Raw genomic sequence first — 18261 nt, 5'->3', positions numbered from 1 at the left:
TATTTGAAGAGATGGGGATACAGCCATTATGAGCTGCTGCTTCCCAGGAGGCTGGGGTGCAACCTCTACCTGAAAAAAGCACCTCTTTTTTCAAATGTCTGCTGCCTCCTCCCATATTCAATCCACATGGATGGCTTGGCAAATACCAACAGCCTTTTCTCTCTCTCCTCCAGGCCACCTACCACCACCAATACCACCAGCATTTTTAACATTTGGCTGATGAAGAGTTCTGTGGAACTCAGAAGCCGGCGCACCATGTTATGAAACTTTGCCATTGCCCTGATAATCAGAGCAGACAGTACTAGGCAAAATGGACTGACTTTCCATTCTTGCATAACAAGGCAGCAGCTGCTGCTCCAATGACATTCGCTGTAGCTTTTCCCAAGGCAGGCAACCTCCTGCATATCTGAGATGTAAGGACAAGAAAAAAAGAGGCACTGCCCACTTGTTTTGGAAGAATAAAGAGAAGGGAGGCTATTTTTGGCCTGGACTCTAGAACAAAGGGCCTCCTTTCCTTTGCTGCACTCAGTTGCCAACAGAGACCAAATGTCTCCAACGAGCAATAGATGAAAAGCAATCCAAATATACCCTTGTAGGTTGCAGCCAAGCTATAAATTCAGCAGCATCACGTGGGTGCAACAACTACCAGATCATTCTCTTTCAAACGGGAGGTGACAGGTCATATTTGAATGTTACTCCCATGGAAAAGCAAAAACAAAAAAAAACCCAAGCTCTCTGCACAAAGAAAGCTAGAAAGTCAAGGAGAAAGGTTAAACTCCAAGATGCTCCTTGAGATGCTCATTTTCTACTTGCAGGGAGCTTTGTGGTTCAGGGGTTTTGGGTTGCATTCAATGTAGCACCAAGTTAAAGTCATTGTCAGCACAACTGTTGCACTGGATTCTTTTGCAGCTCAACCTTTCAACTCTGCCATCCATTAGCACAAGGATTCTTGTTATAGCAGACAAAGAATGTTAGGTGCAGGCAATTTTTTTAATGTGGAAAAGAATCTACATATGTGATTCTCCCTGATTGGAGGTTTTTAAACAGAAGTTAGATTCCAGCATTGCATGATCTCCTCGTCATTTATCTCACCTCCAACTGCTAAGTACTAGGAGGAGGGAAACATTATCAAGAGCCCTCCAAGAGAAAACCCATAGCCAGCCCCAAGGGACAAGGCCAGAGAAGAAACCCACCAGAATGTTGAATGGGGCGACACCTGCCTGGGTGCTGGGAGGGTAGCCAAACACTTCCACCTTAGGGTTCTTCATGGTGCAGGAGATGGAGCGGTTCATGAGGCGATTGACGCGCAGCTCTGGGACACTGAGTTTGCCCTTCAGCATGGAGTCCTGGATGACAGGGAAGCTGGGAGACCTGGAGACACAGAGAGATTGGCCCTCACAATCAGAGGAGCAGTGGCGACTGGCACCCATTGGGACGGGTAGGATAGAAAGTCGGGAGCCCAACAGGAGGGGACGCCAGAGCCAATGACAGGCTCAGCCAACTCATTCTGGGTGTACAAGGGCAGCCCTGACACAAAGGAGGAAGAAGCCGACAGACAATACCAGCCCCTTGGGTTGCTTGTGAGAAGACAGGTGGAGGCTGGCTGGGGGCAGATTGAGGCTGGTGGGGCAGAGCCCCATTTGCCCTTTGCTGACAAGGAGGGGTCTCCCATCTGGACTTTGGAAAGGAGGGTTGCACAACTTTTCAAGACCTTCTCTGGGCTAATGTTTGGGCTGGGCTTCCCATGTATGTACACCCCAAACTGGAGAGCTTGCTTGCTCTCTTCATCCCTCAGAGAGAATCACAAAGTAAAGGAATTATGAGGAAGAACTGCTCCACCAGGCTCGTCCTTCAACTGTCATCTGCAGCAGCCATTCCTGTGGGACAGGGAGAAAGATGGGGCTTGCAGGGTCTCTCCACTGGCTCTGCTGCAAGAACAGACAACTTTTGGCTCATATCTTTTTAAAAGATCCATTCCTGCTGCTCACTACAAAAACTCTGCCACTACGAATTCGTGCCTGAGCTTGCTTTTTTCCTCCTCCTTCCTCATACGTTTCCCTTTTGTGTCATGTCTCTTAAGAGCCGTGAGCCTGAGGGAAGGGACTGTTTTCTCTCTGATATGGGAGAGCTGCTGTGGGAGCCCTTTTCAGCTGAAGGGCAGCATAAAAATGATTGCAAATAAATAAATAAAAAGAAAGACCCCAAGCCACTCTTGGGAGGAGACAGCGGAAAAGTGGAGCCATACTTGGGGATGGGCGAGAAGATGCTGAGACCGGCACGGAATTTCTTGATGGTGCCACTGGCCTTGAACCAGCTGTGCCGCTTCTCCTGCTGGGTCTTGAGGAAGTCGTTGCTGAGGTGTTTCCATTGCTGGGATGTGAACATTCCCAGGATCCTATTGGGAAGAGAAACGGTGATTGACAGCATCAGTATCATGAACCCAGAAACTGGTAGTGACCACAACAAGAAGTCAGTGGCTAAATAGGTCAGAGGCTGAAAAGCTGGACCAGGTCCCTGGCTCTGAGACTGAAGCTAGTGATCAGAGGCCCAATGAACTTGCTCCTACAATTTTGGGGCCTCTGGAGCCAGAGCTGGGACTCTTATGAGTGCCTTCTCCTGGACCGGAGAGGTGGACTGGAGACAGAGCCTCAAAAGGCCTCCTTTAATCTCCAACCCTTGTTGGAGTAAGTTGCTCACTCGGAGCTCTCCATGGTGCTGAAGCAGCTGGCCTCATTCACAGCTTCCCATCAATGGGACAGGTAGAAAGGAGTCCAAGAAAAGATCTTGGAAGTGTTTTATCCCCATCACTGAACCCCAAAGCACACAATACAATACTGTACTGCTTTTAAAGTAAAGTGCAGATATGGTTGAAGAGAGGTGAGTTTGTGTCTAGAACCCTCTGAATTATGTAATACTTATATATATGAATATACATACAGTATAACCTACTGTAGAAGGGCAGAGAGTCACGCCCATTGTTCCAATCACTTTCCCTTCTTACCCCACCAACCACTGGAATGTGGCCCCTTGGACTAGACAACCCTTGCTCCAGAGCAACACCTTGTGCTTCATGACTCAGCTTAAAAAGGCCTTACTCACTTCTTCAGCTGTAGGCCCAGTCCAAATCCTTCCTTATTGGATGGCTGGAAAACTTCAATGGACGGTTCTGAAGAACAAGAAGAGTTAAGAGTCAAGGGAAGAAGGTAATGTCTAGCTGGGAGAGAGACTTCTGAAAGACTGGACCAGCTTCAGCGCTAGACGCCATAGTAAGGCATCACAATAAATGAGCTACAGGGGTGGTGCATCATGTTTCACCACCTGAGATGAAATGGGAAGTGCTGACCAACCCTGCTGCCACCAAACCGCCACTGCTGAAGCACCCCTTACCTAGGTTGCGCAGAGGCAGGTTCCGACGAGATTTCGGCAAGATCTTATGTGATTCTGATAAGACCTCATGAGATCTCACCAGAAATCAATGTCTTAAAAAAAAATTTTTTACAAACAATTGTCAAACAACCAAAATAAAAAGAGAATTCCATAAATTCCCCTGGATTTCCCTCCTCCACTTTGTGGGTCCTTGTGTTATTATAATAATAATAATAATAATAATAATAATAATAATAATAATAATAATAATAATAATAATAATTTATTTATACCCCGCCCATCTGGGGTATAACTTTTTTCCTCTTGCATCTTCTCCGTTAATCCAAATCTATTACATCTCCATTACAACCATAAGTATCATTCCAATCCTCCTAATAATTTAAATTGTTTACAATGACTTTTAAGGTAAATTATACATTTTCCTCAATCCTTATAAAATTTTTGGTCTTCCTGGTTTCTGATTCTTCCGGTCATTTTTGCCATTTTGGCATAATCCATCAGTTTAATCTGCCATTATCCTCTGGTAGGGACTATGTCTTCTTTCCATCTCTGGGCTGGTAACATCCAAGCAGCAGTGGTCACATACGTAAACAGTCTTTTCTGATCCGTTGGTATTTCGGCACCCAGAATTCAATGTCAATGATGCTTCACCCCATCTTATGGGTGGGCCGGCCCTGGTGAACTTTATCAGTCTAGCAGTACAAACTGTATCCTTCCATCTCCCTTCAGTAGCAAGTACTTCTTTGTACGGTGCATAGTTAACACTATGGAATTTACAACTTCTATATTAACTCCTTAGTAGGAAACATGGAGAAAGAAAATGCCCACCCCCCTAAATTGGCTGGTACACCCCCTCCCGGTTCTCTTATATGCGGATGACGAAGTTCTAATTTCCTTCTCCTGTGTAGGCCTAAGAAAACTTCTAAGATCTCTCACAGTTTATTGTAATGCTGAACAATTAACAATTAACTATAGCAAATCCAAGATTATGGTGTTCTCTAAAAAAAAGAATGAGACACAAATGGAGAATCAACCTATTGAACAGGTATCATCTTTTAAATACCTGGGTATATCCTTCCAGGAAAAGGGCTTGTGGTATTATCAGGTTAAAAATACTATTGCAAATGCCCAAAGATCTACCAAAGTTATTATAAGGTTTTTCTATGGAAAAGGGGGCCAATATATTCGGCAGCCTCCCAGGTCTTTGCTGCAAAAATATTAACACAACTGACATATGGCTCTCAGATCTGCAGCTTCTCAAAACTTGCTCCCTTGGAATCATTCCAAACTAAGTTCTATCGCTGCCTGCTAGGGATCCCTTCTTGTGTGTCTAACATAGCTGTCCGCCTGGAAGTCAGACAAATCCCTGTTAGTGCTTGGATATGGATTCTGAAGATCCATTATTGGTTAAAATTTATCTTAACCCCACTGGATTCCTACCAATCCAAATGGAAAGCTATACTGCACGAAAAGCTAAGAGGCTTAGGGTTTTCCCCACAAGTCCTGATAGCTGTAGGTTATGAGAAAGCTAGAGCAATAATCCGCCAATGAATTTGGGATGTGGCACTGCAATGCCGAGATGAATGAGTGATCGAGATGAATAAACACCCAGCAATAAAAGATAATGGGAGAGGATTTACCCCAGCAAATTATTCGTCAAAATTACAAATACCCAAATACAGACGGTCATTTACCCTTGCTAGATTCAACGTGCTGCCATCTGCCTTATTGCAGGTAAGAATCAAGGGTAAACCATAAGTGGAACGAGTCTGCCCTTGCAGTTTGATGGAGGTAGAAACTGTCTCTCATGTCTTGTTACACTGCCGTTTCTACAGGGATATACGCTCGGTATTTATCACTCTTGTTATTCAAAAATCTCCAAATGGGTCCAAACTCCAATGTCTAAAACTCCTGGTAGAGGACAAGGATCAACAGATTACGCTAAGGGTGGCCAAATTCTGTGTGACTGCCATAAAACCTAGGGAACAAGCTGTGTGGTGTAGTGGTTAAGAGCGGTAGTCTCATAATCTGGGGAACCGGGTTCGGGTCTCCGCTCCTCCACATGCAGCTGCTGGGTGACCTTGGGCCAGTCACACTTCTTTGAAGTCTCTCAGCCCCAATCACCTCACACAGTGTTTGTTGTGGGGGAGGAAGGGAAAGGAGATTGTTAGCTGCTTTGAGACTCCTTAAGGGGAGTGAAAGGCGGGATATCAAGTCCAAACTCTTCTTCTTCTTCTTCTTCTTCTTCTTCTACCAAAATGATTAAGGTTTTAAATGACAATTTTAGGTTATATTTTAGAGATCAAGATTTGATGTATATTTTTAACTGCTGTTATATCTGAATTGTCTCTGTTAAACCCAATTTCAATTCAATGTATTCCTGTTGTGTTTTATGATTTTTCTGATATTGTAAGTGAGCCGGAACTGGTGTGTGACCGTAATAATAAAATTCATTCAGTATGGAATTTGCTCCTACAAGAGCTAATGACAGCCACTAACTTGGATGGCTTTAAAAGGAGATTAAACACTTCCATGGAGGATAAAGCTACCGGAGGCTACTGGCCACAATGGCTAGTACTGCTGGAGAAAGGATGTCTCTGAATACTAGTTGCCAGCAATCACTGGTGGGGACGGTAGCATTGTGCTCAGGTTTTGCTTGTGGGCACCCCGTGGGCCTCTGGTTGGCCATTGTGAAAACAGGAAATTGGACTAGGTGAACCTTTAGACTGAGCCGGCAGGGCTATTCTTATGTTCTTCCTTGTTTACAGGCAAATGTGATACTCACCGGGGCCATCCAGGTACTGGGAAAGAGAAAACCGCAGTCGGAGGACAATGGGCTCGGTCCGAAGGACCTTCCAGGCTGTTGCCACCTCTTCCTGCAATGAGAAGCAGAACATCCTCATTAGTCAGGGCTGTGACTATGGAAGAGGGGAAGGACCAAGGGCTCAAAGTGGAAGTCAGAAAAATACAAGGAAGCAAAAGACTGCAGTGGATCATGGCACTGGATCGGGAGACATTTCCCTCCCTTTCTCATATTCCTAATATTCAGGGCTCTCCAGTGAAGTTTTTTTGCTGGAGATTTGGAACAGACAGAACAAGGAAGTAGTTCTTCACATGGTACACAGTTGACCTATGGCAGGCACCCCCAAACTTGGCCCTCCAGATGTTTTTGGACTACAACTCCCATTATCCCTAGCTAACAGGACCAGTGGTCAGGGCTTGAAACTCCGGGAGGAGAAGCTGCTCTTGTGTTTGAACTCTGTTTGTGGTCTTCCCACAGGCACCTGGTTGGCCACCGTGAGAACAGGATACTGGACTAGATGGGCCCCTGGCTTGATCCAGCAGGACTATTCTCTCCCCCACCCCTAAAATGTATATGCTACTTGATTGTAAAAATAAAATAGAAACAGAACGTCAATGCGATTTACAAAGAGGATAAAACAATAAAATCATCAGTGAAAGCAACTCTTTAAAACACTTTTTTTAAAAGAACAGAATCAGCAATAAACTAAAAACAGATTAAAACATGCATCAACAGTCTAGGTGTCAATGGATCAACTCCAAGTCTGAACTCTAGCTGTCCAACCCATTGCACCATAAAAAATGCAAAGGCCAAGTGTGAGAATTTCCTGTTGCTAATCCAGGAGGAATCAACCTTCCTGACAGTGTCAGAGTTGGGGGAATCTTTCAAGCTTCTTGGGTCTGCAGATATCTGGAAAGTGGGGAGTGCATTTAAGCATGTGTGTAGCCTCCTTCTGCCCACTGCACCCCCGTGTGACTGTGTCCCGAAACTTACATCTAGAAAGCCGATGTTTATATGCAGGTCAATATCCACGTCATCAATGGTCCCATATTCGCTGAGGAGGAAAGCACGAGCATTAGGGAAAGACCAGTGTGAGAAAAAGCAGGAGGGAGAAGAGCAAAAGGCTGGGGCACATGGAGCTAGCTGATGGCAAGGAAAGTAACACAGAGAAGATGCTCCTCTGTTGATCTGCAGAGCTTTCTACCCCCCTGCCCTTTTTTTTTATATAATGATATTTATTAAGTTTTCCAACATAAGAAAAATTACAAAAGTAGAAAAAAAGAAAACAAAAGAATACACAAAATAGAAAATAGAAATAGGAAAGAAAAATAAAAAAAATTAAAACTAAATCCCTCTTTCTATTATCTTGCCACTCATTTGCTTATTTTCTTGACTTCCTCACACCTCCCTTTTTGTATTCTATTTAATAATTGGTTCAGCAAATCCATACCCTCTTAATTTATCCTTAATTTCTTAGCTTCACATATTATAAACTTCAATTTTTCGTCTAAAGTCAATCCATTTTTACATATTCCTTTACCTTATTGCTAAAACCTCTTCATTTCATTTCAACATCATTAACATTCAATAATTTTATAGTGTTTCTGTAAATAGTCTTTAAATTTCTTCCAATCTTCTTCCACCGACTCCTCTCCCTGGTCTCAGGTTCTGCCAGTCCCCCTGCCCTTCTTAATCCAAACCTGGAGTTAAATTTGTGCCAGCTACTCTAGGTGTCAATGCAAGCACTGTTGTTTGTTGCACTTACATTCCACCATGTGGCTCCGTGGGACCCTTGCCATGGCTCAGGCTGTTTTCCTGACTATTAAAAACCATCTCAGTGTTACGCAGACTCCCAATCCCGGAACAGCAAGGATCTTGGGGGTGCAGTGTTTGGTTCCCTTTGAATGAAGTCTACTGGAGTCAGGCAGCTATTGCGGTATTTGCATTTGTCTACAAAGATACAGGGGACGCGGGTGGCGCTGTGGGTTAAACCACAGAGCCTAGGACTTGCTGATTGGAAGGCACAGAGCCTAGGACTTGCTGATTGGAAGGTCGGCGGTTCAAATCCCCGCGACGGGGTGAGCTCCCGTTGCTCGGTCCCAGCTCCTGCCAACCTAGCAGTTCAAAATCACCTCAAAGTGCAAGTAGATAACTAGGGACCGCTCTCCGGTGGGAAGGTAAACGGTGTTTCCGTGTGCTGCTCTGGTTCGCCAGAAGCGGCTTAGTCATGCTGGCCACATGACCCAGAAGCTGTCTGCGGACAAGCGCCGGCTCCCGGCCTCTTGAGCGAGATGAGCGCGCAACCCCAGAGTCGGTCACGACTGGACCTGATGGTCAGGGGTACCTTTACCTTTACAAAGATACAGGTTGAGCATAGATGGAGGTTTCAGCTTAAACCAGGTAGTCTAACACAGGATAAGGTACCTTCCTGTCTTCCTGTTGGTTAAACCAGTTTGGTAGATTCTTTCCAATAAAGAATCATAGGGCCAGAAAGAATCTGGAAGGGACCTCCAGCCCAACCCCAAGTCTACAACTCCAGGACTGGAATTGAGTTTAAAAAAAACCTCTTTGCTCATCAAGATCCATCCATAGACTCAGATCCTAAGGTCCATAGTTGTGCAGAAGGACCTTGCGCCTTTCATAGTTGCACAGAGGAGGGAATTTCTGCAAGTGCCACTTGGCATGCAAGCCATGCCTGCTATGCTCCTGCTATACAACTGCCACCTGGCAGCAGTCATTACATCTGGTTGCAATACAGGAGGGGGGAGGGGCAGGACTTCTCCATCGGGGAGAGACCAACAACTTTTTGTGCCTCCTGTCCTTGATCTGCTTCACCCCAGAGTGTGCTTATGTCCTCTCATTTTCCTTTTGCATCATGTCTTTTTAGATTGCATGCCTGAGGAAATGAACTGCCTTTTAAAGTTCCTTTTTAAGTGCCACTCTTTTTTGGCTGAGGATTGAGATAAAAATTCTTTAAAAGAAAAAACAAACAAACCCTGAACTATTAAGGGTGAAGGAGCCCTGTTTTCTTTTGCATCTGCCCACTCAGCATCTTTGCTTCTAGGGATATTTCTTCCCGCCATTACTGTCCAGCCTAAAGCGCCAACCTGTATGCACAAGACCTACACAGTCCCTCTATTGTCGTTGGACTCCACTCTCAGTCGCTAGGGGTATGTGCATTGCCTTGCTTGGCTTCAATGCACCAGCTGAAAATCATCTCTAGTTTATCTCCCTGGGCACAGGTTTGCTGACGATGCTATTGGCTAATGAGTGCTTCTGCTTCAGAAAACTGGAGAAGAGGTAACTTGCCCCAAGCCATGATCAACTCACAAACACACACACACACATGTGTCACAATCATGCCAAAAGATATCTGGCGAGCACGCCACATATGTGGAGGGCGTGCTTAAATTCTTCTAAGATGGATTTGTCATTCTCAAAACAAAATAAATCTCTTCTTCTTCTTACTGGTAATAATGAACGTTAGATATTTTTTTCCATGGGGTTAAAAGGTACCTAAGTATATGGTTGCCAAAATGGGGAAAAAATAGAGGACAGAATCGGGTATTGGCAAGCTCTTTTTCATTTTCATTTGTGTGTGGATTTTTAATATAAACATGGGGACATATAATGCATTATTGCTATGAAAAATCATGTCAGTGAACATATTTCAGCAGTTCAACTTTATAACAATTATAAATATGCCAGTCAAACTTTTCTGGACAGTGCCAGCATTTGGATTTTTTTAAAAAAAATAGGTAAATTTCTTATTGATGGCAACTATATGGTATCTGTAACATTTTTATCATACAGTAGATTCCATCCTTTTCTAACTAAGTTGTCCTACATGCAAGTACATGTTTTTAATGTTGTCTGTCTTCTGTGCTGTTCCTGTAAGTTTGCTATTAAAATACATGAAATAAAACAAATACACACACACACACACACGTGTAAAGGGGTCTTTGAAAGAACAAAGTAAAGCCCTTAAATAAGATTGCATTGCTCTTTCATTGTTAACTATAAGTCCATGGAGAAGGCAGCGCTTCTTTCCTATCAGAGTACTCGGAAATATTTCCATTGAACAACAAGTATCCTATCCTGTTAGGCAAAGGTTAGTTTTCTGTGCAATTCAACAAAGGCAGTGGTTAGCTGCAGCTGGCGTGGCAGAAGAGGTTGCCATTTTGGTGAAGAAATGCTTCCCTCCCGCTTTCCTGCCACCCCTTGTCCCTGTCCTCAGAAACGCCTGAGTCTTGAGAACTATGTCCCATTCTAGAAGGCTTTGAATACTTGGTGGAAAGACAGGAACAGTGGACAGACAGTACAGGACACAGCCCTAATAATGCATTTCCCTACCCTAAGGAATCGAGACCTGATGATCTCCAGGGGGCTCAGGACACCTCTCCAGCTTCTAATAATATTTCCAGTGTCTTATTTTTATTGCATCCACTTAAAAATTTGAACACAGGTGTCAGGCGGCAGAGGAACCAACCCCCAGTGCAGGTTGCCAGGAACGGATAAGACAAGGGAAAGCCCTTACCATCTGCTTTTTGTTCAATATTCACAGAGAGAGGTTTAGGAATAATAATAATAAATTTTATTTATATCCCGCCCTCCCCAGCCAAGACCAGGCTCAGGGCGGTTAACACCCGATATAAAAACAATTGATTGAAATACAACTTAAAAACAAGATTATAATACAACATTAAAATGTTAAAACATCATTAAAAACAACCTCATTTCAGTGGAAACTCAAATCAAAAACTTTTTGGGGGATGAAAAGTCTTCACCAAGGCTAATTATCCAGACTGGTCCTACATGGGCCAGAAAAAAACCAGGGAAGTCCCCAAATAGGAGTTCCATCACAGAAGGAGAAAGGAAAAAAGAAAGGGGGGGGAATCAAATTGATTCCAGGCCAAAGGCCAGGCGGAACAACTCTGTCTTACAGGCCCTGCGGAAAGAAATCAGATCCTGCAGGGCCCTGGTCTCATGAGACAGAGCAGCCTCTTGGATAATGGTGTTGTCCCGAGTGAATCTCCACCCACCCGTCTCTTCCACTTCCTCATTCGTCAACAGCAGCACCCCTTCTATGGTGGCCGCTTAGGGCTATCTGTCTCTGAGTCCTTTGCTCTCCTACTTTTAAGGCTCTCTGGGTTCTGGGAGACGGAGGGTCTGGAATAAAGTGTCAGCCAGCTGCTCTGACTCTGCCTGCTCCTCCTCTCCCATTATTTCCCAACTTTTCTCCTCATCTTCCTCTGAGCTGTGACCTCCCTCAAACCCCTGCTGTAATTCTGAACTGTCTTCTCCTCTGAAAGGGCCAGGCTGGGGAGGTGGTCTCCACCATTCCTCCTTTGCTTAGTCCCTGACTTCAGGTCCCTGATGAGACCCTCATAACAAGACAGGTCCAGCTTTGGGGTCCTGAGTTAGTGCCAACCTGGACCACAGAACTCACCGGACAGACACAGAATTCTCACTGTACAGTTCCTTCACGGCCTCGATGTCAGCATCCAACTGCGGGTGACGGTACAGGTCCGCCGCACAGGTCCCCTGCAGAAAACCAGCACAGGGGGTATATATTCAGAGACAGTGAATGAGTGAAGCATGAAATCCTCTGAGAAACCAAGCCTGATGAGGAATGGTCGAAGGAGTCGGGATAGGTTTAGCCTAGAGAAGAGAAGACCTTGAGAGGTGATACGCTCGCCATCTCCAAATATCCAAAGGGCTGCCGCATGAAAGATGGAAGAGCTTTCTGCTTCTCCAGGACCCAAACCAATGGATTTGAATGGCAAGAAATGGGTTTCTGACTAAAAGTTAGTGCCTAGGAACGTGGCAGACCCTTGGAAGCTTTTATGCAGAGGTTGGGTGGCCATGGGTCAGGGGTTGCAGGGGGTTGGACTAGACGGAAACCCTCCCAACTTGACAGTTCTATGATTCTATGAGCAAAATTGAGGATCTCAGCCAGATATCATATGTGGCTGCCTGTAGGATTGTGGGCTTTGGCAAGCGCCCAGCAGTGTGGACCCATGAGAGGAAGCCTGTACATCCTTGTTGCTTGCTCTGAAGCTCCACAGGAAATTGTACAGAATCCTGCAGCCATTCACTGATAGCCACACTGATACCCCTCCACAAACCCCGGGAGCCTCACCTGTACTCCATACAAGAACTCCTCCGACTCATTTTCTCCATCAGAATCATCATCAGTCCAGTACTGACCTTTGATGTCCTAAAGCCAAGGAAAGTGCCAGATGAGAAAGAGTGAGGATTCTGCAAATATAATGTTTTCACAATGGCACATTTTGAATCACATCTGATGCTTCACCCAATATTCCAGGATTCTTTTAAGCTTCCTTTTTCTATAATTATTATTATTATTATTATTATTATTATTATTATTATTATTATTATTTTCCATTCCTCATACATGAAGATGAAGCCATGTTAAATGATCCTGAGGATGTATCTTTATGAATGGAGTGGCATTTATTTCCTCCTGTTTGCTTTCAACTCTGTGTTCCTCTCCTCTCTCATGTTGCTTCTTTTGAACTTTACACTGTAAGCTCCTTAAGGCAGGGACCTGTCTCCTTCTGATTACTGTTCAAAGTGCTGGCGGCACATTGATGGCTTATACGATATCATCATTCCTCCTATTTCCAGCGTTTGGGTGGTGAGTGGAAATTCTTACATGGCCAAAATGGCACTGCCCGCCCCCAAGAGGGAGGCAGCAGCAGGTTAAATGGAACCCAAAGGTTGCGGAAATGCAAAACACCTTTAGGGGAGGAAAACTCTAAGGGCGGATCTCGAAAATATCCCAGGATGCTCAAGGGCTGTGAAATGTTGACTGACTGCTGTGGTGGCAAATGGAAAGCCAAGAATTCACACAGGTGTTATAAGAATTTTAAGGTCTTATATATATATAATAAATGTACCAAGCAAACACATACAAATATGTAAACCACATGTCTGAAACCCACAGAAAAGCCCTGAAACCATTTTCTCTCTCCCAAAATGACCTCAAATATTTCTCTGCAAGGTCGAAGGAAATGGTAAATCTTCCCATTGTCTCTTCCACAAATTCTGTCTTAAGGGCACATTTAAGATATGAATAGGATGTGAACCTGAGACCTGTGACCTGGATTCAGGAGTTGAGTATTTATCATAACAAAAGAGTGGCCAGGATGCCCAGGTAATCCAATCAAGTAACCTAGCAGACAGGAGGAAAAAACCAATGCACTCAGATTTCTGTTGTACAGTCATACCTTGAGATGAATGCGCTTCGGGTTAGGCAAATTTGGGTTGCGCTCTGCGACAACCCAGAAGTAATGGAGCGCGTTACTTCCGGGGTTTGCTGCGCGCGCATGCGCAGACCATCAAAATGACATCACGCGCAGACGCGCGGATACGGGTTACGTTCGCTTCGGGATGCGAACGGGGCTCTGGAACGGATCCCGTTCGCATCCCGAGGTACCACTGTAGTCCGCCCCTTCTGTGATGTATGTATGATGTATCTGGGGGTGGTCTTGGACTCCAAGGTGGGCAATTTAAAATGTCTATATAAGGGCTTGTGGGGGGGGGAGCACCCTGTTGCAACAGCTTTAATAAAAATCAGGCTTACTAGCTGCTTTCCTTCTCAATATTCTCTAGTTGGTCTCTGTTATTTTCACCTACTGATAGAGAACCTACAAAAGGGCTCTTGTGTTCCCCATAAGGGAAAAGGAGCATTTTTTTTCTCATAACACAGACACCTCCCTCAGCTTTCATTTACCGGTAGCCATTTCATGCAGGATTTAACTCGAACAACTCATTTTAATGCTACCAATTCTCCCAACCCAAACAACACCCCACAATGCACTCCCTACAATTTATCATCACATGCAGATGAACACAGCAATGTGGGAGGAAATCACCCCCCACCGAGTGATCCTTAGCACAACCACCCCCTTGCATCCAATGAAAAAAGAAATACATATGTAATACATAAATAGATACACATGGGTCACACCCACCCCTACATTTAAAGGAGTCTTCTACCACTTTTACAAATATAAAAGTATTATCAAAAAGTGCAAAATGCTGTTAGAGTGGGGAACTAAAGAGGAATTTGTGAAATCAAGCATGATTAAGTGGGCACAAAATGTGGGTCACAATATGGATTATGAATTACGGGGAAAGTTGTGGAAAAAGATATGAATTTTACGGCATGTTATGTGATAAAAGAAAACAGGATGAAACTGGCCCACAGATGATATTCGACACCCACCAGATTGGCGACTATGTCTAAAAAAGAAAAAGGTATATGTTGGAAGTTGAATGAAACTGAGGGATCTTTTATTCACATGTGGTGGTCCTGTAAAATAATGAAGGAATATTGGGAAACTATATATGATGAATTTAAAAAGATACTTTTAAAAACTTCCCCCAAAACACCTGAGATTTTCCTCTTGGGGATGGTAGCAATGGAGGTCCCCAAAAAACAAAAGTTTATTACTATACGCGACTGCCGCCGCTAGAACCTTATGGGCACAAAGGTGGAGAACAAGTCTAGTACCCACTCAGGAAGAATGGCAGTGTAAAATGTTTGAATACGCTGAACTGGCTGGTCTGAGGAACAGGATAAGATAAAACAAAGATAAGGAATACAGTGGAACCTCTGTTTTCAAATGTAATCCATTCCGGAAGTCCATTTGACTTCTGAAATGTTTGAAAACTGAGGATCAAAGGGGCTGTCAGCAAGTTCAATGGGGAAAACTGCAAAACATGGGGAAAATTGCAAGGCTCATTCGAAAATGGAAGCATTCACTTCCGGATTTTCGGCATTCGTAACGTTCAGCAGCCGAGACGTTCAAAAACCGAGGTTCCACTATATAAGGAGGAAAGGATAATGCTTATTGAATATTTTAAGAACTGGTATAGACAAATACATAGGTTAACACGGTGCTTTTTTCTAGGGGGACGCAGGGGTATGCAATACCCCCTAAATATTTTGTAAATCTAAGTTTGGCCTCATTGAGGGGCAGTATTTCAAAATGAGTAGGAAAATGAGAGAAACCCTAAACATTTTTTTTGGGGGGGGGAAAGGACTGGGTTAGCAGGTCTTGAGTTAATCCAGCAAAGCTGAAATAGATAAGGGTATTTAATAGATGACAAATTGGATGATTAAAAAGATGTGGATTACATGGAGTAGAAAAGCAAAGGAACCGGGAAAAGGGTGGAAGGGAAGTCATATAGAATTATTATTATTATTATTATTATTATTATTATTATTATTATTATTATTTATATCCCACCCTCCCCAGCCAAAGCTGGGCTCAGAGCGGCTAACAACAATAAAAGTAACACAGCATTCTAAAATCAATTCATTTTAAAATCAATTCAGAAAATAATAATAAAATACATGCTGTATTTGGTAGAAAGTTGTAAATGGGACAGGGGAGGGGAGGGGGTTAAATGTGCTCTCTGTTCCTGCTTTTGAAAATTGCAAATATATATAAAAATATTTTTAAAATAAAGCAGTCTTCTATCACTTTAACAGTTACAGCTTCCCCCCAAGAATCCTGGAAACTGTAGTTTGTTAGTGGTGCTAAGAGTTGTTGGGAGACCTCTCAGAGAACTACAGTTCCCAGCATCCTTAACAAACTACAGCTCCCAGAATTCTTTGGGGAAAGCCATGACTGCTGAAGTGGTATAAAAATTCTTTGACTGCATGGTGTGGATTGGCCATACAAACACCTAGGATGGAGGGATTGGGTTACACTGGCATTCATTGCAAGTCCCACCCATTCACTCCATTTCCAATGTTCAGGCATGACTGCAGTTGCTTATGCACTCAGAAAGTCAGCACTACCTAACAAGAGGGGAGCCTAAGGCTTGCAGATAAATGGAGACACACAACCACACATACAAACATGCGCTTAAGGGGTTTTTAAAACTCATTAAGAGGTTTGCAAATGGTTTGAAATAAAAATAAAAGAAACAAATAAACATTAAAATAAGGTGGTGGCTGTCTAGATTAATACAGCTAAAGCAAAACCATGATGTGATCCCTTTTTGGAGAAAAAGGTGGGATACAATGAATAAAATATTGCACTTGGTCCACCTATTCTGCATTTTATTTTTCCACTTAATAACTGACCTTTGTTTCCAAGAATGTACACTACACACTTATAAAGCACATTTCTTTCCCCAAAGAATCCTGGAAACCATAGTTTACAACCCCCAGAACCCTGAACAAACTTCAGTTCCCAGGATCCTCTGGGGGAAGCCATGTGCTTTCAATGTACGGTGTGTATGGAGCCCACTGTCAAAACCTCCAACCCATCTCTTATTTTTGCAATTTAACCAGGCAAGCTTCACTCCTTGCTCTTCTCCTCCAACACACACAGAACATCCCTTCCCAAGCGAAGTCAGCTTTGCCATCCGTGGTCCAGCAGTCGCTCGACCCACACACACCACCGCAAACCCGTCCTGCGAGCCTCATCCTGCTTACCATTTGCTTTGTGGTTCACAGGCACTCTTTCCACAGGGCTAGGCCTCTCCTCTCCATGCCACCAGCCAGCCTGGGAGCTGCGAGACAGACATCCAGGCGGTGTTACGGCCTCCAGCAGGGAGAGTCAGCCTGGGGAGTATGTTCTTCCGTCGCCCTGGCAACCAAGTCACTGTCCTCGAGAAAGGCTGAGAGCGATGGGGCTGACGTCAGTGCCGTGCAGAGGCCTCCTCATTGGCCGTCGGAGAACTGAAAAGGGGAAATCCAAGACAGTTTGGGTGTTTACATTGAAACCTATAGTAAATACAGAGTACGAGACAGCAGGGACCTATGAGGTCTCCTTCTTCCAGGATGTAGCACCCTTCCATGGCTGTCCACCTGCATACAGCCCAAACAGCTCCTGCTGCAATAAAAATCAGCATGCACATGCATGCATGCACACACACACACCTTGATCTCAAGTGCACAACCATTTTTGCAGCATTAATAACGAGGCTTTGATGCCTAGCCCTTTTCAGGTGTGTGGAATTGTGCTCTGCACTGTCCTCTGCCGGTTATCCTTAGCATTTTCAGAAGCAAGCTGGAAATGTCTAAGGGGTGTGCCATCGAAGGCTTTCACATATGCATAGCTCTATGCAAGGGCCAGCCCTTCCATTAGGCAGAAAGAGCCGGCTGCCTCAGGCAGCTGATCTTGTGTGTCATGGAAGGGCAGTAAATTGTTAAAACAAAATAAAAAAATTCCTTCCAGTAGCACCTTAAAGACCAACTAAGTTAGTTCTAGGTATGAGCTTTCGTGTGCATGCACACTTCTTCAGATACACACTGCTCTCCTGATAGCAGCCTTGCTGCAGCTTGGCTGGGCAGGGGGAGGTCAGGGCTGCCCAGGCACAGCCAACGCTCTCACTGGTGCACCCCCATAACCCTGATCTCACTGCTGCCCTGCCCCGTCCACACCCAGGTCAGCCACAGAGGTTGGTGCCCCCCACATGCTGCTGGGCCACAGCTTGCATCAGCCCCTGCCAACATGGCCCATCATCAGGGATCCAGCAAACAACAGCGATAAGTGAGGAGCAGGAGCCAGGATAACTGCAGAGCAGCTAAAACGTTTGCGACAGTCTTCCCACTTTGCTTTGCTACTGCTCCCCTATGAAGGGAGATGCTGGACCATCCCTGGAAGATGCTGATCCCACCCACCACTGATTCACAACAGCTGGCCTTGACTCCAGACTTCTAGGTGGGGTGGGGAGATTAAAGGGGGTGAAATGTTTGTTCAATGTGAATGATTTTGTGTGTCTGTGTGTACACCATATTTTTCGCTCTATAGGACGCACCGGACCATAGGAGGGGGAGAACAGGGGGGGAAATTCTCCCCCTCTCTGCTCAGCACCCCTTCAGTGAAGCGGCAGGAGAAACTGAGCCCCTTCCATTTCTCCTCCCGCTTCGCTGAAGGGGCGCTGCGCAGAGAGGGAAAGCACCTCTCCTGTGAAGCGAAGCCTGGAGAGCAAGAGGGATCAGTGCGCACCGACCCCTCTCGCTCTCCAGGCTTCAGGCGGCTATCCGCAAGCCTTCGGAGCGCAGCGGGAACTCCTGCTGT

The 18261-nt window shown here is 44.7% G+C and overlaps 1 protein-coding gene across 1 annotated transcript in view; it reads right to left on the bottom strand.

Moving 5' to 3' along the window:
• The window catches only part of PARP6 (poly(ADP-ribose) polymerase family member 6), a 52449-nt gene that overhangs the window by 23503 nt on the left and 10685 nt on the right, over positions 1-18261 (bottom strand). The window contains 8 exon segments of the mRNA XM_081838969.1: positions 1194-1371; positions 2246-2395; positions 3100-3166; positions 6173-6263; positions 7184-7244; positions 11640-11734; positions 12333-12410; positions 16671-16916. Of these exon segments, the coding sequence (XP_081695095.1) occupies positions 1194-1371; positions 2246-2395; positions 3100-3166; positions 6173-6263; positions 7184-7244; positions 11640-11734; positions 12333-12410; positions 16671-16673 (723 nt within the window). The 5' untranslated portion in view covers positions 16674-16916.

The sequence above is a fragment of the Podarcis erhardii genome (genome assembly GCF_964252035.2).
Source record: "Podarcis erhardii genome assembly, chromosome: 14".
Lineage (NCBI taxonomy): Eukaryota > Metazoa > Chordata > Lepidosauria > Squamata > Lacertidae > Podarcis > Podarcis erhardii.
The sequence above is the reverse complement of the archived record's forward strand: the minus strand, read 5'-3'. Positions and strand labels throughout refer to the sequence as shown.